The sequence below is a fragment of the Tachysurus vachellii genome, chromosome 17, assembly GCF_030014155.1.
Source record: "Tachysurus vachellii isolate PV-2020 chromosome 17, HZAU_Pvac_v1, whole genome shotgun sequence".
In the NCBI taxonomy this organism is placed as follows: domain Eukaryota; kingdom Metazoa; phylum Chordata; class Actinopteri; order Siluriformes; family Bagridae; genus Tachysurus; species Tachysurus vachellii.
In genome coordinates, this window is record NC_083476.1 from 4,037,728 (window position 1) to 4,063,014 (window position 25,287).

At 36.5% G+C, this 25,287-nt stretch overlaps 2 protein-coding genes across 2 annotated transcripts in view; both read right to left on the minus strand.

The window, feature by feature from the left end:
- LOC132860362 (uncharacterized) overlaps nucleotides 1-25,287 on the minus strand; it is a 112,547-nt gene that overhangs the window by 29,039 nt on the left and 58,221 nt on the right. The window contains 6 exon segments of the mRNA XM_060891550.1: nucleotides 20,414-20,425; nucleotides 20,843-21,205; nucleotides 21,342-21,716; nucleotides 21,825-22,161; nucleotides 22,163-22,179; nucleotides 22,293-22,576. Coding sequence (XP_060747533.1) covers nucleotides 20,414-20,425; nucleotides 20,843-21,205; nucleotides 21,342-21,716; nucleotides 21,825-22,161; nucleotides 22,163-22,179; nucleotides 22,293-22,576 — 1,388 coding nt within the window.
- LOC132859596 (macrophage mannose receptor 1-like) lies at nucleotides 6,048-13,152 on the minus strand. The gene is made up of 12 exons (XM_060890367.1): nucleotides 13,128-13,152; nucleotides 11,981-12,374; nucleotides 11,474-11,853; nucleotides 10,966-11,340; nucleotides 10,509-10,883; nucleotides 9,690-10,085; nucleotides 9,143-9,532; nucleotides 8,398-8,772; nucleotides 7,893-8,252; nucleotides 7,671-7,682; nucleotides 6,389-6,469; nucleotides 6,048-6,116 (listed from the first exon to the last, which is right to left on the minus strand). The coding sequence occupies exons 1-11, from the start codon at nucleotides 13,150-13,152 to the stop codon at nucleotides 6,414-6,416; spliced, it is 3,138 nt and encodes a 1,045-aa protein (XP_060746350.1). The 3' UTR covers nucleotides 6,048-6,116; nucleotides 6,389-6,413.

Here is a 25,287-nt window from a genome sequence, read left to right on the forward strand (position 1 = left end):
GAAAGTCCCAGTTTGCTCAATTCTTGCTGAAACTGACAACAATATGAAATAATTATATAATTGCTGTATATACTGTAAAATCCTTTAAGCCACATCTCATCCATTGTGAATTTACAATGCTTTAATGTATAATCATTTTGGAACCCAATATTTCTATTGCTAAATACATTTAACATTACTTTATCTACAAAATAAACTAAATTTAATAAAATGTAATAACATAAATTAAAGCTACAGATATAGAAAGACATTACAGGAACGTTTACTTACTTCAATCAGCACCAACCTTTTAATTTAAGAGTTTAACAGATTTTCATTAGCAGTGACTTTCATTCACAATCCCATCACAGCACCTGTATAAAAGTGTTAATTATAACCAATAAAAAAATAAAGAAAACTTCAATAAGCATTCACTTAGTAAACTAAGGATCATAGATATCTATATTATTTTTTCATCTACACATAAATAGTGTTTTTGCTTACCTGGAGTGAATGCTGAAAGAGCACAAGGAAGACATGTTAGGATTAGAAAACATCTGGCAATATTATTCCAGCTGCTATTGCTAACATTCATAATCATGTTTAGACATCCAGCTTCTAGTAGACTTATTCTTATATTAGTCTAATATATTGGATTAGTATCACTATTTTTATGTATTATTCTTTAAAATAATTCAAAATGGAGATCAACTCACCATTGTAGCAGATAAAAGGGAATCTGCCAAAACAGTTTTCATCTGTCCATCGGCCAAGATGATCCACAGCTGTACAGTGTTGATTTCCAATTTCTCCATTTGAATTCACACCATTATCAGGTTCTGGTGATGGTTCTGGACTCTCTGGTGTCCAATATGTAAAGGTTGAGTTGCTCTGATCTGACCATAATCAGTTCCTATACAAACCTATCCATACCTCATACATGTTTATGATGCTCAATATTTTCTGAAGTTCAGTCTGATTTCTCACACTGGCCAGGTCTGTGTATCTCACTCTGCAAAAGCTATGAGCTTCTTCCCAAGTCTTCTGATCATAAATCATTACATATGTGTTGTTCATACCTACGATTGAGAGGATTATAATGATATAGACAATAGCTGTATAATAATTATCCATATTTTTTATCAGCTAAAAATGCAGGTTAAATTAACTCAGCCCAAATGATTCATTTGTCTGGTAGAGCTTACCATTATAGCAAACAAATGAATGTCTGTCAGTACAACGCTTGTCAAACCACCCCCTTCCATACTCCATGGTAACACACATCTCATTTCCATTATAGTTATCAGGTTGTTGTTCCCATCCTCTGAAGTCTCTCTCTCCCTCCTGGTAGAAAGCATCATCATCCAGAGACCATCTCCAGCTGTCCTCATCATCATACAGTCCAATCCAGGCTAAACCTGAGTAGCTGCCATTTACTGTGTTAAGGAGTGTGTTCATTTCCTCCATGTTATCAATAGTAGCCAGGTCAGTGTAATTCTCTCCGCAGTATCTCTGTGCTTCAGTCCAGGTCTTATTCTCATTCACAAAGTGATACTGACGATAGGAGTTTGTGGGCATTGCTAGAGTAGAATAACACAAATGTTGGTTACTATGCTCATGTTTTTGAAAGATGATATTTGTTTGTGTTCATTAAGAGCAAGAAATTCTACTAAAAATTGCTGCTATAGATAATATAGAAATCTCTGTTCTTCACGCACTGCTGTAACAGAGGAATGGAAAAGCTTGACCACAGTTTTCATCTGACCATTTCCCATAAAAATAATCATCATTAAATGACACAGCAGTACAGGATCCAGTTTGTCCATAATTATCTGGTTGTCCAGGTTTCCAGTTGCTAAAAGAAGAGTTGCTTTGATCTGACCAAAAACTGGTTCTGTACAGGCCGATCCAAAAAGCGTAATAATTATTATAGTAATAACTGGAGGTATAATGATTATCATCCTCATTATTAGCTAATAATGATCTGATCTTCTGGTTCTCAGTCTCATTCCTCACAATGGCCAGGTCTGTGTAATGTTCTCTGCAGTATCTCTGAACTTCAGTCCAGTTCATGTTCTGACAAACCGGAACATATCTCTCACTGGCATTCACTAAAAGAGAAGGAAATGGAATTTGTGTAGAATGGCTTGATCCTCATCACCATACAGTCCAATCCAGGCTAAACCTGAGTAGCTGCCATTTACTGTGTTAAGGAGTGTGTTCATTTCCTCCATGTTATCAACAGTAGCCAGGTCAGTGTATTTCTCTCTGCAGTATCTCTGTGCTTCAGTCCAGGTCTTATTCTCATTCACAAAGTGATACTGACGAGAGGGTAATGGTGGCATTGCCAGAGTGGGATAACACAAATGTTGGTTACTGTGCTTACTTTCTACTGAAAATTGCCACTATAGATAAATTCAATACAGAAATCTACTTACTGCTGTAACAAAGGAATGGAAAAGCTTGGCTACAATTTTCATCTGTCCATTTCCCAGAATCATTAAATGACACAGCAGTACAGGATTCATTCTGTCTGTAATTATCTGGTTGTCCAAATTTCCAGTTGCTGAATGAAGAGTTGCTTTTATCTGACCAAGATCTGGTTCTGTACAGGCCGATCCATAAACTTGAAAAATATGTATTATTAAACATTGATCTAATCTCCTGGTTCTCAGTGTCGTTCCTCACGCTGGCCAGGTCTGTGTAATGTTCTCTGCAGTATCTCTGAGCTTCAGTCCAGTTCATGAACTGATTAACCGGGACATATATTTCACTGGCATTCACTCTGCCTAAAAGAGACAATAGAAATATAGGAAACCTGTACTTTTACAGAAAATATGTACTGAATTTAAAGGTAACTTTTGTTTCTTCATAAAGCATATACAAATCTGCATTACTCACCATCAAAGCACATGAAACGAAGCATTGTGGAACAAGATGTCTCCCACCAAGCTCCATCATAAGTAGATAAATACACATACAAACTATTTCCATACCAGTCTCTTGGCTTCTGTATAAACCAGTTTTTAAAGCTTCTCTCTCCCTCCTTGTAGAAAGAATCATTATCCAGAGACCATTTCTAGCTGTTCAGATCATCATACAGTCCAATCCAGGTTCGCCTGCTGTTCCATACAGTATGTCTATTAAGTTTGTAAGGGCCAAGTCCTCTTCAGTGTTATTAATAGAGGCTAAATCAACATAATTATCTCTGCAGTATCTCTGTGCTTCAGACCAGGTCTTATTCTCATTAATGAAGTGATACTGAAGATGGAGACAGATCCCAAGGCTGAAAAACCCTGAAAAAGACATAAAACCAGTTTTTATATAATGAATATAACTTGAAGTCACTGAAGCTCTGATTTACTAAGATCAAAAATAAAGTGAACTAATCTATATATACAGTGATACCTCGAGATACGAGTCCTTTGACATACAAATTTTTTGAGATACGAGCTGTGATTCGACCAAATTTTTGCCTTCAGATACGAGCAAATTTTTGAGATACGAGCATCCAAGCCACCGCCGCCGAAACAAAGATTCCCAACAACCACGTGTGCTCTGTTTCCCCCGCCTCAGCTTCCCGCATCTCATTCGGTTAAAGCCGCCTTTAGAGTCGCAAAGGGGCTGCATGAGGTGCCGACCATCTGCGGATGCGTAATTTTCGGATCACACTCCAAGTGAAATCAAACTGCCCACTTAGGAAGCAACACTGATTGACAATCAATTTCACATGCTGTTTTGCAAATGGAATACACAACAGGTGGAAATTATAGGCAATTAACAAGACACCCCCAATAAAGGAGTGGTTCTGCAGGTGGTGACCACAGATCACTTCTCAGTTCCTATGCTTTCTGGCTGAAGTTTTGGTCACTTTTGAATGCTGGCGGTGCTTTCACTCTAGTGGTAGCATGAGACGGAGTCTACAACCCACACAAGTGGCTCAGGTAGTGCAGCTCCTCCAGGATGGCACATCAATGTGAGCTGTGGCAAGAAGGTTTGCTGTGTCTGTCAGCGTAGTATCCAGAGCATGGAGGCGATACCAGGAGACAGGCCAGTACATCAGGAGATGTGGAGGAGGCCGTAGGAGGGCAACAACCCAGCAGCAGGACCGCTACCTCCGCCTTTGTGCAAGGAGGAACAGGAGGAGCACTGCCAGAGCCCTGCAAAATTACCTCCAGCAGGCCACAAATGTGCATGTGTCTGCTCAAACTGTCAGAAACAGACTCCATGAGGGTGGTATGAGGGCCCGACTTCCACAGGTGGGGGTTGTGCTTTCAGCCCAACACCGGGCAGGACGTTTGGCATTTGCCAGAGAACACCAAGATTGGCAAATTCGCCACTGGCACCCTGTGCTCTTCACAGATGAAAGCAGGTTCACACTGAGCACATGTGACAAACGTGACAGTCTGGAGACGCCGTGGAGAACGTTCTGCTGCCTGCAATGTCCTCCGGCATTTGGCAGTGGGTCGGTAATGGTGTGGGGTGTCATTTCTTTGGAGGACCGCACAGCCCTCCATGTGCTCGCCAGAGGTAGCCTGACTGCCATTAGGTACCGAGATGAGATCCTCAGACCCCTTGTGAGACCATATGCCGGTGCGGTTGGCCCTGGGTTCCTCCTAGTGCAAGACAATGCTAGACCTCATGTGGCTGGAGTGTGTCAGCAGTTCCTGCAAGACAAAGGCATTGTTGGTATGGACTGGCCCGCCCGTTCCCCAGACCTGAATCCAATTGAGCACATCTGGGACATCATGTCTCACTCCATCCACCAATGCCTCGTTACACCACAGACTGTCCAGGAGTTGGTGGATGCTTTAGTCCAGGACTGGGAGGAGATCCCTCAGGAGACCATCCGCCACCTCATCAGGAGCATGCCCAGGTGTTGTAGGGAGGTCATACAGGCACGTGGAGGCCACACAGACTACTGAGCCTCATTTTGACTTGTTTTAAGGACATTACATCAAAGTTGGATCAGCCTGTAGTGTGTTTTTCCACTTCAATTTTGAGTGTGACTCCAAATCCAAACCTCCATGGGTTAATGTATATATATATATATATATACACATATATATACGTGTATATATATATATATATATATATATATATATATATATATATATATATATATATATATATATATATATATATATATATATATATACGTGTGTATATATATATATATATATATATATATATATATATATATATATATATATATATATATATATATATATATATCAGCACATCTCAGCATTATTCCAGATATAGTCTGTACTTTTTCTATTTTTATGCTTTGTATTACATTTTAGTTTATGTTTTCTTATTTTCTACAACTATATACCTATCTATCAATACTGGCTGTCAGGGCTCAGGTGCATGAGTGTTCTTTAAGATATAAATCTTGACAGTGAAGTTGTCATTTGTTTAAGTCTAAGTGAGCACCGTGTTCATATCCTAGCCTATCCCTGTAGCCTATCCCTGTCAAGGAAGTCTCAACCATGTAATCAGTCAGTCTACACTTTCTCCACCCTTCACCTCAAAAACAACCCAAATTACACACCAGTGTAATCACTGGTAATTGGCAACATGTTGTTTGGCTGAAATCAGGAAATCTAACACATCAAGATTTTCTTTCATTAGTTAAAATTAATTTGAGGAAAAACAATATACAAGAAGTAGAAATTTAATTCCAAAACACCAAATATAAGATTACATGTAAATCACACTCATTTACTAATTAGAATATTGTAATTATAGTCATTTTTATTATATGTCAAATCCTGGTGGCATTAGGAAGCTTTTGGGATCTATAAATATATTAGTTACAGTAGTGTTTGAGTGTTTAAATGAATTGTAAAGTACTTGTAAAATACTTTTAATGTGATATTATATGTATAAAATTAGTAGCATATGATATGTGTATATATCTGTATGAATAGATCTATACAGCATTCCTGAATGCTTCTGGATTGAATGATTGCTGAATAAATGAAGGAAAATCTGGAACATATACATATTTTTAATCTGAGCATGAATGTGGACTTTCTCCTTCATGGACTTTCTCCTTTCTCCTTACGGATGCATCTCATGGTCACAGTGGAGTTCTTTGAAAGTCCCAGTCTGCTAACTTGTTCTTCAAGCTGAAAAATGTGAAATAAATCCTGTAAGTGCTGTAAAAGTCTTTCATATGTAAATAAACCACAACTAATCAATTACCAATGTATATTCCTTCATCATGTTAGACAACAAAGACTTCTTTTGTTACCTAAATTGCTACACCTGATCTACGAGATAAGTATAACGTAATGTTTAATGATCAATAATGATATTTAATGATAACATTTAATAACTTTTAATGTTTAGTAAAACTAGATAAACATCTGTCTGTTTCAAATTAAGGGTGTTTACTCACTGCCATCAGCACAGATCCTGCAACCTCAGAGTATGAGATTGTCATTAGATCTGGTTTTTAGTCGCACTCCCATAGCAGCACCTGCGATATAGATTTTGCATTATGATCAATAAACACATACACTTCTATTCTTTCCGTATGCAAATTCACATACGAAGTGTTATGCTGCATGTTTGTTCCTCATTCATTCATCTTCTACCGCTTATCCGAACTACCTCGTGTCACGGGGAGCCCGTGCCTATCTCAGGCGTCATCGGGCATCAAGGCAGGATACACCCAGGACGGAGTGCCAACCCATCACAGGGCACACACACACACTCTCATTCACTCACGCAATCACACAGTACGGACAATTTTCCAGAGATGCCAATCAACCTACCATGCCGGGCCGGGGGAGGAAACCGGAGTACCCGGAGGAAACCCCCGAGACACGGGGAACATGCAAACTCCACACACACAAGGTGGAGGCGGGAATCGAACCCCGACCATGGCGGTGTGAGGCGAACGTGCTAACCACTAAGCCACCGTGCCCCCGTTTGTTCCTCATATAAAAATGTATTTATATACTGTGTGGCCAAAAGTATATGGAATATACCTGACCAACAAACTCATAAGCTTTTCACAAACTTTTGCCAAAGTTGGAAACATAATTGTTTAGAATGTCTTTGTATACAGCATTGATTTAACAGATTTAACTTTACTAAAACTAAGGTGTATAAAAATGATTCAGCATGACAATGACTCTCTATCAGCTCCTGAAGCTCCCCACAATAAATTCAAGGCCTTGATACTCACATACAAGACCTTGTCAGGAACAGCATCCTAGTCTGGTCCTCAACACTCTCCTAGAGGTTTATGTTCCCTCCAGCAATCTCCGAACCAATTAAGGAGTGGTGCTTGCTGATCTTCACTTACACTAGCTCTTACATTTCTACTCTGTGTACTTTCTCCTCTAGCACTCTTATACATATTCATAATGTAAATGTTAATGTAAAATGACTCATCTGAAAAGAATCCCACTAAACAACTTTAAAATAAATTGAAAGATTGGAGATCAGTTCCCCTGAACTCACTAATATTTTTCTTGGATGTCTGAGTAGCTAATACTGTATGATGGTGATGCTCAAGTCTCCACATACATATGGCCATATAGTGTATAAAAACAGTGGTTACTGAAATTAATATTTCTTAACATTTACTTAATGAACTATTGAATCTGATGCGAATCACAGATATATTATTGAAGTTTAAAGACAGTCACAGTAATTGAGTGTTTACTCACCTGGAGTGAAATCTGTCAAGAAAAAAGGAAATCAAAATTAGAATTAGAAAGCACCTGGAACTCACAGAAAATCTGGAAACATCTACATTTGATTTACAATTTCATGAGTTTCATTTAGTGGCCATTGACTGTATTCTTACATGAGTGTCATACAGTAATAGAGTTAGCTCATATATTGAATTTTATTATTGTTTCTACTTCTCAGAGAAGAAATACGCTCACCAGTGTAGCAGACAAAAGGTAAGCGGTCTGAACAGTTTTCATCTGTCCATTGGCCTGAATGATCCACAGCGGTGCAGTGTTGATTTCCATATTGACCAAATACATTCAAACCATTATCAGGTTCTGGTCCTTGTGCTGGAAATGCTGGTCTCCAATATGTAAATTTTGAGTTGCTCTGATCTGACCATAACCGGTTCCTATACAGACCTATCCATATCTCATAGCCATACATGATGCTCAGTATCTGCTGAAGTTCATTCTCATTCCTCACACTGGCCAAGTCTATGTAATTTTCTCTGCAGTATCTCTGAGATTCTTCCCAGGTCATGCTGTTATAAATCTGAACATATATGTTTGTACCTAAGATTGAAAACATTGTCATAGTCACCTATAGGCAAAATATGTATTATTATTATCATTCATAAGCCAATATCAGCTATAATAGCAAATTTTAACACTGCACAAATTTTCCCACATGCCCACACACATAGTTTATCATTCTTACCATTAAAACAAACAAATAGATTTCTGGCATTACAAGACCTGTCGAACCATTCCCCTTTGTTGTTCATTGAAACACACATCTCGTTTCCATTATAGTTATCAGGTTGATGTGGCCATCCTCTGAAGTCTCTCTCTCCCTCCTGGTAGAAAGCATCATCATCCAGAGACCATTTCCAGCAGTCCTCATCACCATACAGTCCAATCCAGGCTAAACCTGAGTAGCTGCCATTTACTGTGTTAAGGAGTGTGTTCATTTCCTCCATGTTATCAATAGTAGCCAGGTCAGTGTAACTCTCTCTGCAGTATGTCTGTGCTTCAATCCAGGTCTTATTCTCATTCACAAAGTGATACTGAAGAGAGGATGTTGAGGACATTGCTAAAGGAGGCAACAAGTTTCATTTATAACATTTTTCATTTAAGCTTTTTTTCAAGTAGATAAGCAGTGGGCATTCACTGAATATATATATATGATATATGATGATCAGTGAATGCCCACTGCTTATCTATCTATCTATCTATCTATCTATCTATCTATCTATATATATATATATATATATATATATATATATATATATATATATATATATATATATATACATATACATATATATATATATTTTATATATATATATATATATATATATATATATATATATATATATATATATAATGTTAATATTACTGTTATGATCAGACACTGTACAGATGTGGAAAATGTTTTAAATCAGCAAAAGAAATTTACTCACTGCTGTAACAGAGGAATGGAAAACCGTTACTACAATTTTCATCAGTCCATTTCCCAGAATCATTAAATGACACAGCAGTACAGGATTCATTCTGTCTGTAATTATCTGGTTGTCCAGGTTTCCAGTTGCTAAAAGAAGAGTTGCTTTGATCTGACCAAGACCTGGTTTTATACAGGCCGATCCAAACAAGGTAATAATAATTATTATTATAATAATAATAATTATAATAATAATAATCAAATTGATGTAATAATAATCCGATCTTGTCATTCTCTGTCTCGTTCCTCACGCTGACCAGATCTGTGTAATATTCTCTGCAGTAGCTCTGAGCTTCAGTCCAGTTCATGCGCTGTTTAACCAAAACATAGCTTTCACTGGCATTCACTCTACCTAAAAGAGATGGATGCAATATATATAACTGTATGTGGAAAACAATACTTTTACCTGGAATATGTGGTGTGTAATTGTTTCTAAAGCTATTAGCTATTATATTTTATATTAACTATTTAAAAAATTATAATTAAAAATACATAGCTGCTTTGCTTACCATCAAAACAAATGAATGGAAGTGTATGAGAGCAAGACTCCTCACTCCATTGTGTAGAGTAACTCGAAAAAACTACACATAAACTGTTCCCAATCCAGTTCCTTGGTTTGTTTATATACCAGTTTCTAAAGTTTCTCTCTCCATTCTTGTAGAAAGAATCATCACCCAGAGACCATTTCCAGCTCTTTAGATCATCATACAGTCCAATCCAGGCTAAACCTGAGTAGATGTCATATGCTGTGGCTGTATTAAGGAGTCTCGTCACATCTTCTATACTGTTAATGGTGGCCAGGTCAGTGTATTTGTCTCGGCAGTATCTCTGTGCTTCGGTCCAGGTCTTATTCTGATTAATAAAGTGATACTGGTACAGGGAACATGAGGATGCTGTGCAGGATTCTTTAAAAGACAGAATAACAAAATGTCTGCAGATTAATAAAGATGTCAGTATTGTGTATGTATGTTTTACATTTAAATATTATGTAACATGAAAGCATCAAGTGGCCATAATGTTTCACTGCTGTAAATATGCTTTTGGAACAAAGCATTAGAGCTTAGGCAGTGTTTTAGAAACTAAGAAAGTAATACTTTCATTTGTACGTAAGAAAGATTTATAAAATTTATACTCCTGTACTTTCAAACAGTTACCTCACTGAACAGCCTATGATTTGTTGAAAGATGTGAATTCCTAAATAATTGCCAAATGTCAAATTGAAGTATTTCTCTAGAAAATTACAAATGAATGAAGCTTTGCAATGTTGGTGTAAGTAATCATCATACTGTGCAATAATCAATAAACAAAGGCTGCTTAAATAAACTCACTCTTATAGCAGAAAAAAGGGATTGTGATTATGCAGCTCTCATCTGTCCAGTAGCCTGAATCTGTGAGAGATACAGCAGTGCAGTGCTGAAAACCATATTCCCAAAAAACATATGCACCATTATCTGGCTGTTCAGGTATAAACTGAGTGGCTGGTCTCCAGTTTTCATACATATATTCCCGTTTGTCTGACCAGAGTCTGGTTCTGTATAGACCAATCCAAGTGTTAAAGCCACCTGTGAGATTAAGGATTTGTTCATTATCTGCTTGGTTCCTCACACTGGCCAGGTCTGTGTAATACACTGTGCAGTAATGCTGAGCCTGTATCCAAGACATGGGCTGATTAATCAATGTGAAACTTTTTGTTCCATTCCATCCTGAAATGATAATTGTAATCAGTAACACATCAACAAAAAAATGACAGTTTAATCCTTTGTTAAACTTATTATATATTCTCACCATCAGAGCAAACAAATTGTAAATAATTGTTACAGTTTCCATCAAACCAGGTTCCATCAGATGTAATATAAACACACATCTCGTTTTCATTATAGTAATCAGGTTCATGGGGCCATCCTCTGAAGTCTCTCTCTCCTTCCTGGTAGAAAGCATCATCATCCAGAGACCATCTCCAGCTGTCCTCATCACCATACAGTCCAATCCATGCTAAACCTGAGTAGCTGCAATTTACTGTGTTAAGGAGTGTGTTCATTTCCTCCACGTTATCAATAGTAGCCAGGTCAGTGTAATTCTCTCTGCAGTATCTCTGTGCTTCAGTCCAGGTCTTATTCTCATTCACAAAGTGATACTGACGAGAGGGTAATGATGGCATTGCTAGATTAGGATAACAGAAATCTTGGTTACTATGCTCATTATTTTGACAAAGTACATTATAGGTGATTTGTGTGCATTAAGGGCAACTAATACTACTGAAATTTGGCACTATCGATCTCAGAAATCTACTCACTGCTGTAACAGAGGAATGGAAACGCGTCACCACAGTTTTCACCTGTCCATTTCCCATAATAATAATGATAATAATAATATTCATCATTATTATTAAATGACACAGCAGTACAGGTTTTAGTTTGTCCATAAGTATCTGGTTGTCCAGGTTTCCAGTTGCTGAATGAAGAGTTGCTTTTATCTGACCAAGACATGGTTCTGTACAGGCCGATCCAACAATTTGAATAATAAGCATTTTTAAGTATTAATGATCTAATCTTCTGGTTTTCAGTCTCGTTCCTCACACTGGTCAGGTCTGTGTAATGTTCTCTGCAGTATCTTTGAGCTTCATTCCAATCCATGGACTGATTAACGAGAACATATCTTTCACTGGCATTCACTCTGCCTAAAAGAAACAAATGAAATAAGATATACCTTTATTCGATATAAATTTAGATTTATAGGATAACTGTATTGAAACTGTTTTGTTTTAAGATATTTTCATGAAGCACATACATAACTGAGGTACTCACCATCAAAGCAAATGAAATGAAGCATTGAGGAACAAGATGTCTCCCACCAAGCTCCATCATAATAAGATAAATACACACACAAACTGAGTTCGTACCAGCCTCTTGGTTTCCGTATATACCAGTTTCTAAAGTTTCTCTCTCCCTCCTTGTAGAAAGAATCATCATCCAGAGACCATTTCCAGCTGTTCAGATCATCATACAGTCCAATCCAGGTTCGCCTGCTGTTCCAGATGTCTATTGCGTTTTTAAGGGCCAAGTCTTCTTCAGTGTTACTAACAGAGGCTAAATCATCATAATTCTCTCTGCAGTATTTCTGTGCTTCAGACCAGGTCTTATTCTCATTAATGAACTGATACTGACGAGGAAGACAGACTCCAAGGCTGAAAAACCCTGTAAGATACATAATATCAGTTTTACATAACAAATATAACTTGAGGCTACTGAAGCTACGATTTACTAAGATCAAAAATAAAGTAAGTAGATAAATTCCAAATGTTTATACTCACTGGATGTCTTGCTAGAGATTTAAGATGAACTTACTGATGTTTTATCATATAATGAATAATGCATATATACATATACTGTACATGTTTGATTGAAAGAATAGCAAAAGATTGCTATCTAGAAGGTTAGCAGCCTATTCCTGTCAGAGAAGTCTCAACCATGTAGCAAATCAATCTACACGTTCGATACCTTTCACCTCAAAAACAACCCAAATTACAAAATTGGCAGCGTGTTGTTCAGCGTGTTGTTGCTGTTCAAGCAAACAATAATCTCTGACTCGAGCTGACAGTAAAAAAGTTAATTTTGAAATTATTACTATTTTTCTTGCTGTAGGTCAATTAACTCTCTTCTCTTGTTTAATTTAAGATCACCAAATAGAACCAGGAAATATTTTGGTTTCTCAGTTACAAAATGGAAACTATATATTTTCTTGGGTTTGAATCTGTTTTAGTAAACTATAACAGAAGGATCAGGATTGGTCAACTACGCAGGGAGGTTAACACATTTAGTTGTTCCAGATCGTTCGTTGTACTAAATAAGCTTGAAATAATCTTCTGTAAAGGTACAATGTGCACTCCATCATTTTATGAAAAATTTCTTATATACATTTATAACACCCAGATAACACATACAACTCACCCAAAAGCAGCAGAAGTTGAAACATGACTCTGAGAGAATACATGGAAAGAAACTCTGATTGACATATTTATATCAATTATAAAATTAAATTATGTTTCTGTAGTCAAAATAGTCCATCATATAATGACAAATTAGTAATGTTTTGTATTTAAATATTTTACCTCGTGGATTTGTTCTGTCTGCTGTTTGCTCCTGTCTTCAACATCGTTAAGTAATTATTTTGAAGAAAATAATATATAAAGGGCGTAGGAATATGTACAGTAGAAAGACTGGTTATTAATTGTTTCACCATTTACACTAATGCTGTGACCTATGCCCCATCTGCTGAGATGAAAAAAATAGTTATTTAATCATGGAAAATTGGTTAGGTCTTCTGCAAGGAAACAAAAGTCAAGAAAAATAAGCACCATATAGATAAAAATCTAAATCTTAATATATATTATATAGCCTTTGTCAAAGGAAGAAATTATAAAAGGTGACGGAAGTGGTGAAAGATAACTCTGGGAGAGATGTGGGTGTTTAGATATAAAAATCGCATTCATGTAGAGAATGTTCAGTTACACTTTGCTAGCAAATGTCTATTTCTCCTATGTATGGAGACTTTTGGGACACCTGTATATTTTATTTGTTTGCCATGTTGTTTGTCGGTTGTTGTCTGTGGCTGTTTTGTGTGCTCATGATTCTGGTCCTGTTTTGCTATTGCCCTTGCCTGGATTACTTTGTGCTTTTGTTTCATTCAAATCTTCTAGGCAAGGCAAGGCAAGTTTTTTTTTTTTTTTTTTTTTTTTTGGCAGACGAATAGCCAGTGACTCAGCTGTCCGGACCTCTAGGGGAAGTTCGTTCCACCACCTTGGTGCCAGTACAGAGAAGAGTCTTGTAGTATAAGACTATTTGTATAGCATTATTTGTATAGCACAATTTCATACACAGAGTTCATTCAAAGTGCTTTACATAGAAATTAGAAAACAATTTATAAGAGAGAAAAAATATATATGTAAAAATAAGAGACACACAATAAAATCATAATAAAAACAAAGAACAGTTAAAAAAAATAAATGATGATTTTAATAAAAACAGTTTTAAATATGTTAAAAAGAATCAGAGCCGATCCTGACCTCCCTGGGGCCCTAAGCAAAATTCTGCTAAGGGGCCCTCCTACCTCCCTCATTTTAAAAAAGTTTGCTCCATCTCTCGGTCAAAGAGTAAAACAATACAGAATTGAATGAGGTATAAACAAATCTTTATTGAATGGAATATTTTAAATAGAATTTTGAGTTGAATATTAGCAATAGACCCACTTAAACTGCCTCCCTCAGATTCCTCTTTATCCATTTTCAAATATAAAATACTATTTATAAAATGACTTGGCTCTTGCAATATTAGTGAATATGCAATATGAACTAGTGAATATGCAATAGCAGATATCAGAAATTACGTTTTTACTAGTGTAAAAACGTAATTCCTGATATCAGAAATATGGTTACTACTAGAAATCACACTCTTAATATTTACATTTTAAGTATCGAATACTGAATTCTTGATATCAAAAATCCATATCATGTGAATGTATAAAAGCTAAAATGGCTTGCCATACCATATCACTGTGTTTTATAGTATGCACGAGAGCAATACTTGATCCCTGATATTATTTACTGAGGGATGTACATTCATATTGACCTGGCATTATGCCCACTCCAATGTAAATCCATTGGTTTCCATATTGCATTAACGTTGTTGTAACCTTGATTGAGAGACTATAAACATTGTCATTTAGGAGTGCTATCACGCTACTTTTTGTACTGGTCCCCACCCAGATGCTGCTGGAAAGCGCGTGTGTCATTTCCTGCACGATTGCACGCGCATATGAACGCATGTTCACGCGCTGCGCGGTTATCGAGCTGCTGTTTATAAACACCTTTGCCCTTGGGTGTTTATTCACGCGAATGTTCACGCAATAAATTGTTGTGTGACAGACAGGCCAAGACATGCAGCACTGCACAGCTAATTTAGCTGGTCAGATAGAGACTAGAGACAGAATCACATCAACTTAACTTTACTGTTATTTGCTCTTGCTGACATCAAACTTGAAGAGAACACAAGTTTACCTGATTGCTTTTCTCGCATTTCACTCTCATTTTTTATTTTTTTTTCTCTTTTCATGGCCAGATGGATAGCTCCGCTTCATATTGTCATCTACACAGTAAACATTAACACGCGCTGTAAAATGAGGCAGGGGGAAAAATTTGCGGGGCCCTACACAACTTGCGTAGTGAGCGTATAGGGCTGATCGGCTCTGAAAAGAATAAAACAGGAGTAAAAGTGATTTGGATAAAAAGTGCAGTCAGTGTGAAGCAGCACAGTGCTCATTCAGTAAATGCAGAGTTAAACAGATGTCTTTTTAATCTTGATTTAAAAGTGTCTACTGTTGAAGCACATCTGATCTCTTCTGGAAGCTGATTCCAGCTATAGGTGGCATAATAACTAAATGCTGACGCACCTTGTTTTGAGTGAACCCTTAGTACAGTATCTCTAACTGACCTGATCCTAATGATCTGAGTAGTCTGCTTGGTTTATATTCAATTAGCATATCTGTAATGTATTTCGGTCCTAAGCCATGAAGTGATTTATAAACGAGTAACAATACTGCATTTGGATTCTCTGCATTTGGATTCTCTGCCTCATCTTTCAACACACCTGACAGACATATATAGCATACAAGACACAGTTGGCAACACATGACACAGGGAGACCTGTCAGTCTGCTATAGTGTTGGGCAACCGACAGTTCACCCAACACGACTTGACAGGATGTTTGAACAAAACAATGTCTCATCACATCCACACCAATCATAGATATCTTTAAACTAGATGTCGCATTGGGGTCCTAAAAATGCGTCAAAACCGCCGCCATCTTTGTACGGTGCTCCTTTACCTCAAATGCATGGACGATGCCGGACTTCTGTGCTGCATTTGGTTGTTCAAACGAAAGAAATCTAAAAACCAGACAGCAAGGGATTACATTTCACAAGTGAGAATGTGTTTTATGATATTGAATGTTAGGAAATTATATTTCTTGTTCCGTTGGTTTGTTTTAGTCCTTGGTTAACGACCGCAGCTAATCCATGCTAGTTACCCATTAGTTTTTGACAGTTAGGAAAACAGACAATGTTTGTAGATTCCGAAGCTCTTAATAAGGAGGTTAAAAATTGACCCATGCTTTTTTGGGTTGGTTGAAGACCCAACTTTATGTATGTTTTGTAAGATTCCCTTATCTGTCAAACATATTTTATTAGATTGTCCTGGACTTAACACAAGCACAATGCTCTTTTATCAAGTTACTTCACTTAAAGACATATTTAATGACATTATTCCTAAAAAGGTTTTGGATTTTTTTATCGTATGTTAATTAAAATAAAAAATTGTATAATATGACTTGCTGTTTATATTTGTTTTGTTTTTATTGCATTTATATGATATTTGTGTTTTTGTAATTGAATTTAACTAAATGAAAATAGCTGTTGGTTGTTGACATGGTATTAAATAAAATAATCTGAATCTGAATCTGTTTGTAGATACCCAAGTGATAAACACAGACGAGTTGCAGTTGCAGCACTAAACACTTTTTTTTTAAATGGTTAATTCAGCTGACAGTCCTGGAAAGATGTCACCAGTTAGGTTGGCAGTTCAGCCTCAAAGTCAAACTTTGTGGGGTTTTTTTTTGGTTTATGTGACTTTAGTACATACTTATTTAATGTGGCAAAAGTATTGCGGGAAAAGAATAAATAAAATATTCAACAGTCTTTGGCACCTCAACTATCTAACTTTCACATTATGTTCCTCTCAAATTTGTGATTTGCTTCCACCTGCAAATTGCTTTGTTTATCATATTTAATAAACCAATACAATTTAAATGTTTAAATGAACATGTATAGTCACACCATTGTAGCAGTGTTGCATGCAGTAGGCTATAAGGTAAGTAGTGATTGTTCATTTGAAGTTTACTCAAGTGGAAGAATGTAAGTAATAAACTTACACCTACTAGCACTATGCATTATATTGTGAAAAAAGTAAATTATCTTAATATCAAAACCTTAAATTTTCTCTGGACTTGATGATAAATACATGTCTAACCTTTGGAACGAACCAAAAAAAAAACTAGAAATTGCATTCATGACGATTTATGGTGATTTTATTTCTTTGCCTCCATTGACACTAATGCATTAAGAGGAGGGGGTCCCCCGTACCAAGATGGCGGCTCCGGCCCCGTACTCCGGTGCCGCAAGTGGCTCTTTCATCCCTCTGCTGCGGCTTCCTGTAGATTTGGAAAATAAATACTTAATTTAAATGTATTTTATTTTAGTTAGTTTTTTAAAAAAATGTAATTCTAAATTCTAAGGTTATGATGCTATTGTATCTTTAAAATAAACCGTGTTTAATTTGTTTGTCGCTCAAAATATGCGTCATAACTTCGACGAAATCCGACACACAGAAGCAGACGCATTTTTGGTTTGCTGCAGCCACCAAGTTAAAATTTTGATGTCACGAATACGAAGAGGACTTAATTAGACATTGAACAATTTATTTGAAAGTAACCTTCAACCCAGCATCTTTTTTGTTAAGGTTAGTTCAAACTGTTCAAAATATTTTTGTTTGCCTGCAGAAATAAAATTTCGTTTACTCGGTAGCAGTTCATTGATTTAATAAATGCAACACACTACATTTTTTTCTATACTTTCCATAAAGGTAAAAAACGATATATTCAGTGTTATCTTCATTTTAGATGTCAAAAGGGTTTTGTGGCTCCCTGTGTTTTTTTTTCTGTGGTAAACGTGTCCTAATGGCTCTGAGAGTGTTTAAGGTTGCCGACCCCTGCCCAGTGTTGTATAAAGTATTAGCAATACTTGAGTAAAAGTACAAGTATCGTACTAAAAAAAGACTTTGGTAGAAGTGAAAGTTACCTTTTAGAATATTACTCAAGTAAAAGTCTTAAAGTATCTGATATATACTGTACTTAGGTATCAAAGGTTTTTCTGATATTTAATGTACTTAAGTAGCTATTTGAAGTAAAAGTAAAAAGTAAAATTTCAGTGATTTTCGGTAGGCATAAGAGGCACCCAGCCATGGGTGTATAACGTTGTCTTCTTCAACCTGTTCATCGAGTTCACCACTATTGTCAGGGTGGTTGTCTACGATAATGGGAAGTCCTCCATTAGGTGCTTTCATTGCGGTTTCAGTTGTGCTTCGCCCTCTTTGCAGTGGCGGAACTAGAATTTTATACATGGGGTGGCCAAGGCAACTTTAGGGGGTCCACAGACTATGACACAAATTACCCTAATACGGAGCATGGATGAATCCCATAATTGCTCATTAGAGGTAGAATATATCTCTCATAATCTATTTTATAATTTATAATATGTTATAATTTTATCTTGTGTATGTCACACATAAAGCAACACGTAATTCCATTTTTATGTAAAGCCTAAACTGATGAAACCATCTATAATAAGCTAAACTTAAATTCTGAACTGGACATGTGACTGACTAACTGACTGACTGCCTGGTGGGTTCTCAAACCTGTTGGTGGTTCTTGTGAATTCTGACTACGAGTATCAGGCAGGAAGCTGCTCTGGGGTACTGTGGTGATGCAGGGGCTGGGGTCTGGGGTCTGGGCTGGGATCTGTTTGTACCTGATCTGTATGTGTTTGCTTGTTTAAAAATAAATCTGATATCTCTGCCTTTCTTTTCATTTTTTTATTGACCCTATGTAAAAATATGACATGGGTATAATACATTTAAGCATCAAATACAGATTGTTTTTAATTCAAACTCAACTTTAACTACAAATCCCGCTATAATAATTGCACTTTAAAACGAACTGTCAGCATAAATGACAACTTACCAGAGTAACATTACCAGATACATAGTTTAATAACAACATTAAACACTGACAGCTGTAAAACTAGTTATCTCATAACGAAATGTATATTATGGCTAAACTGGGGAACTAACCGATCTCTCTTGTCTAATTAATCTGCTAATTTAGATATCGACGTAACTTTCGAAATATTTTTCTGGAAAACTAAATCCTGATGTTTAATCTCAAAACTTACCGAAATTTGAAGTTACAGTATTCTTCTCTACCTCTCAACTCTTTCTTGTCATTGATTGATGGATTTGAAATGTTGAGCGGCGCCGCGACCAAACGTCAAACGAAGACTTCTTTTGATAGGTGAAATAAGATGTCAATCAGCATCAAACTTTCCAATGCTATCAAATAAAAATTCGGGGTGGCACCTGGGGTGGCCAATCAGATGTCAGGGGTGTTCAGTGCCACCCCGGACACCCCTCTGGCTCCGCCACTGCTCCTTGGGTAACATTACGCTGAAGTAGAGCGTGCGGAGCGTAATACAATCTAGGAGCAGTGATTCGCCAAACCTCCCTTATTGCAGTCGCACACATTCCTTCTGATTTTATTTGTAGTAACGAAGATGCTTAGTGGAAATATATCGGAGTAAAAGTATACATTTTATCTAGGAAATGTAGTGGAGTAAAAGTGAAAGTTGACATAAATTTAAATAGCGAAGTAAAGTACAGATACGTGACATTTGGTTTCCCTACATCTTAGTGCTGCACTGGAATTCTCAATAAAATATATTTAAAAAATTTAAGACAACATAAAACCCATTTTACCATTTGAACAGCATTACTTCACCCATCACATAAAATAAATTGAAAAACATTTCACACGTTTCTTTATTTAAGTGATTTTTATTAGAAAATGACAATATTCCCAAAAATCCCTATAATAAAAACAATTATAAAATGAATTTCAGTCATTATAATTTCAGTCATTATTTTTGACCCTAATAATTTAATAGAAGTTTACAGCATTCCCAACTGCTCTGGAAAAGAAAGATTGCTGAACCAATGATTAAATAAAAGAACAAAATCTAGAAAATGTCTCAAATATATTTTGAACCTGAGCGTATTTATTTCCTTTATAGACCGAGATTACAAATGTCTCTCAGGATCACAGTGTAGTTGCTTGAAAGTCCCAGTCTGCTCAATTCTTGCTGAAGCTGACAAAAAAGTGAAATATTTATATAAATGCAGTAAGTACCTTGTAAATACAAACAAGTAACATGTCATCCAATGTAAATATGTATATATGTAAATACTCTTATGTATATTTGGTTTACACATTTTGAATAGCAACTTTATGCAACATTAATATAATAGATATTAATGTTAATGTTGCATAAACACATAAATGGTGTTTGTGCTCACCTGGAGTGAATGCTTCCAGAGCACACGGAAGACAGGTTTAGGTTACAATAACATCTGGTTCAGCTGCAATCCCATTGCCAACTGTCATAATCATGTTCAGACATGGATTACAATTATGTTTTTTTTAAATTATTCTTTACCGACTTTGACTTAGACTTAATTCTTTAAATGAAGTCAACTGTCATAATCATGTTCAGACATGGATTACAATTATTCATTCATTCATTCATCTTCTACCGCTTATCCGAACGGATTACAATTATGTTTTTTTTTTAAATTATTCTTTACCGACTTTGACTTAGACTTAATTCTTTAAATGAAGTCAACTGTCATAATCATGTTCAGACATGGATTACAATTATGTTTTTTTTAAATTATTCTTTACCGACTTTGACTTAGACTTAATTCTTTAAATGAAGTCACACTCACCAGTGTAGCAGATAAAAGGGAATCTGGCAAAACAGTTTTCATCTGTCCATTGGCCAGAATGATCCACAGCTGTACAGTGTTGGCTTCCACTTTGTCCAGGTGAATTCACACCATTGTCTGGCTCTGCTGTGGGTTCTGGACTCTCTGGTCTCCAATATGTAAAGGTTGAGTTGCTCTGATCTGACCATAATCGGTTCCTATACAGACCTATCCATACCTCATCCTCGTTCATGATGCTCAGTATTTTCTGAAGTTCAGCCTCATGCCTCACGCTGGCCAGGTCTGTGTAACGCACTCTGCAAAAGTGCTGAGCTTCGTCCCAAGTCTTTTGATGATAAATCCACACATATCTGTTGTTCATACCTAAGGTTGAGAGAATTATAAATATACAAACAATAACTGTATTATAATTAGCTGTATGATTATTAACCATTATTGGCTTTTATCAGTAAGTTAAAATAACTCAACCAAAATGTTTTCACTTTCTGACAGAGCTTACCATTATAGCAAACAATTGATTTTCTGTCAGTACAAGGTTTGTCAAACCACCGCCCTCCATTTCCCATGGAAACACACATCTCATTTCCATTATAGTTATCAGGTTGATGTTCCCATCCTCTGAAGTCTCTCTCTCCATCCTGGTAGAAAGCATCATCATCCAGAGACCATCTCCAGCTGTCCTCATCACCATACAGTCCAATCCAGGCTAAACCTGAGTAGCTGCCATTTACTGTGTTAAGGATTGTGTTCATTTCCTCCATGTTATCAACAGTAGCCAGGTCAGTGTAATTCTCTCTGCAGTATCTCTGTGCTTCAATCAAGGTCTTTTTCTCATTAACAAAGTGATACTGACGAGAGGGTGATGATGGCATTGCTAGAGTAGGATAACACAATGCTCATTATTTTGACAATGTACATCACAGTTGGTAAGCGTTTATGAAAACTGCCACTAAAGACAGACACACAACAGAAATGTACTCACTGCTGTAACAGAGGAATGGAAAAGTGTCTACACAGTTTTCATCTGTCCATTTCCCAGAATCATTAAATGACACAGCAGTACAGGATTCATTCTGTCTGTAATTATCTGGTTGTCCAGGTTTCCAGTTACTGAATGAAGAGTTGCTTTTATCTGACCAAGATCTGGTTCTGTACAGGCCGATCCAAAAACTTGAATAATCCGTATTATTAAACATTGATCTAATCTCCTGGTTCTCAGTGTCGTTCCTCACGCTGGTCAGGTCTGTGTGATGCTCTCTGCAGTATCTCTGAGCTTCAGTCCAGTTCATGTTCTGATAAACCGGGATTTATGAATTTGAATTTGGCATTCACTCTGCCTAAAAGAGACAATAGAAATATAGGAAACCTGTACTTTTACAGAAAGTAAACACACACACACACACACACACCCACACACTCAAATATATGCATACATAAATGCTATACTCACCATCAAAGCAAATGAACGGACGTGTTAGGGAACACGAGGCCTCCCACCAAACTCCATCAGAATACCATAAATACACACACAAACTGATTCCATACCAGTCTCTTGGCTCCTGTATAAACCAGTTTCTAAAGCTTCTCTCTCTCTGCTTGTAAAAAGAATCATTATCCAGAGACCATTTCCAGCTGTTCAGATCATCATACAGTCCAATCCAGGTTCGACTGCTGTTCCTGATGCCTATTAAGTTTGTAAGGGCCAAGTCCTCTTCAGTGTTATTAATAGAGGCTCTTCAGTGTTATTAATAATTGATACTGATGAGGAAGACAGTCACCAAGGCTGAAAAACCCTGTAAAATACACATTACTGTTTTTTATCCCAAATATAATGTGAGGTCACTGAAGCTCTGATTTACTCAAATAAATTAAGTTAATTTTCATGTGCAAATAGATAAATTGCATATTTGTACCCATCGGTTGTCTATGTAGCTATTTTTGATTATTTTATTAAACTTTATCACATACAACTAATGCACACTGTAAGGGTCTTAGACAAGGGTCTTAAGTCCCTTAAGTCCCTCAAGGGTCTTAAGTCCCTTGTCCCTCGTTCTTTTACAATAAACAGCAGTAAACAGTTTATTGTACAAAAAAGTCCAGAGATTCGGTGGCATCGATGTCACAATATACAACTGCACATGTCGGCACTGTTCCACATAAAGTCTATGCTTTTGTAGGACTATTTCTATACTATCTTTTATCTCCTTTATGTTTTTTATATTTTTGTTTTTAATTTCTATGCAAGTAAATTCTGTTTTTATGTCACTGGGCAATTATAAAATTTGAATTTAAAATAAAAATTGGAAAAATTGGGTTTTCTAAAACTTTTGACTGGTAGTGTATATAACCTACAGAAAATAAAACTCACCCAAAAGCAGCAGAAGTCGAAACATGGCTCTGGTAGAACATGATAATTGTTTGATTAACGTATTATAAAAGATGACATTAAATAATTTTCCTATAGTCAAAATAGTCAAAGTCAAACGCTAGCTATGCGCTAGTTATGTTTTCTATTTAAATATTTTACCTCATAGATGTGTGCTGTCTGCTGTTTGCTCCTGTCTGCCACTTTTATTTCAATGCAGCTAAATAAAGATTATGAAGGAAATCAAATGAGAAGGAAGGCTTAGGAATATGTAGAAAGACTGGTTATTGGGTGTACCAGCATATCACAGGGATGGTGAAAACTGTAAACATTGAAATGAATGTGTTATGCCATGCTACATATTTATGTGTTTGTTTGTCATACATTATGGCATAGACTTTTCAAGCCAGAAGGATTTTTAAAATTTGAGTGCTTAAACTTTTGCTCTGCTTTATCAAAATCACAGTCAGAACCATGTTTAGTTATAGCTATATTAGCTAGCATTAACCCCGTTTACCAGCAAACAAATCGACTTTTCTGAAAATTTGGCAAATCAGTATAAACATATGAAATATTTTATCACCACATGTCAGTTATAATATTAATCAGGATGCTGCTGGATTTCAGTGTAAACCTTTTTTTTTTTTTTTTTTTAACCTCTGTTGGGATAACCTTACACAGAATTCTAATGGTTGATGATAGGGGGTGGGAATGAATACATTGCCCTTAAGGAAAATAGAAATATTTATAAAAAGCTACAAAGACCTGACTGTATATTTTCCTAAAAAAACATTAATCACCACTGTGGAGTCTAACATTCATTCATTTTCTACCGCTTATCCGAACTACCTCGGGTCACGGGGAGCCTGTGCTTATTTCAGGCGTCATCAGGCATCAAGGCAGGATACACCCTAGACGAAGTGCCAACCCATCACAGGGCACACACACACTCTCATTCACTCACACACTACGGACAATTTTCCAGAGATGCCAATCAACCTACCATGCATGCCTTTGGACCGGGGAGGAAACCGGAGTACCCGGAGGAAACCCCCGAGGCACGCGGAGAACATGCAAACTCCACACACACAAGGCGGAGACAGGAATCGAACCCCCAACCCTGGAGGTGTGAGGCGAACGTGCTAACCACTAAGCCACCGTGCCTCCCCTGGAGTCTAACATGAAAAATATATTCAGTGCTGGATAAGGATTTGTAGAAGAATTTGTCTAAATCAGATCATCCCATTATCTTGCAAAACTAATCTTGCTTTTTTATTTCCTTCTTTTACTTCAGTGTAATCTTGCTCAGTCTAATCAGGTGTCACTGACTGTTCTTATCTTTCAAATGTATCACTTTTTCTTTTCCTTTTTCCTGAATAACACACATTTTCTCGGTTTTTCTTTTAATTAGGGGTGTTACTGTATCTATTTGACTTACATGTTTGCAATACAGAGATGTGCAGGACTCTACATTTAGAAGTGCGGTAAGAGAGTGTAACCCTGAAGGATTCAAAACAGTAGATTCTCATTATCATTATCAAGTGTTGAAAGGTTTAGGAGGGGTTAATGCACTTGTTCACCCTGAGAGAAAAAAATAGAGACATTATAAAGCTCATATACAGTTTAACTTAAAGACACTTCTTTAATTTCAACCATTACTTAATCAGTAGATAAAGAAAAGGCATTTGAATGGACTAGGCTGAGTCTTTGTCTTCAGTATACTGTCATTCAGGATTTGGGTCAAACTTCGTTAGCTTCATCAAAATATTATTAAACTCACATTGTCATATTATATCTAACAAATCTTTCAATATTCAGGCAGTTAATAAAGAAGTTATAATCAGCTCTTAAGAGTATGGTATCTGGATGGGTTTTTTATCAACTGGTCTAACTGATGTTCAGCTTCTTACCAAATTCCGGTTACAAAGTCAGCATTTAAATACAATAGAATACTGTAAATTTTTACTTTATTTATTAAAACATCTTCAGAATCCATGTAGATATATATCATTAAGTATTTATACTGGTCACAGTCCAGATGGCTCAGGAACAATAAGCATTAAGTGGGAAAAGGTCTAAT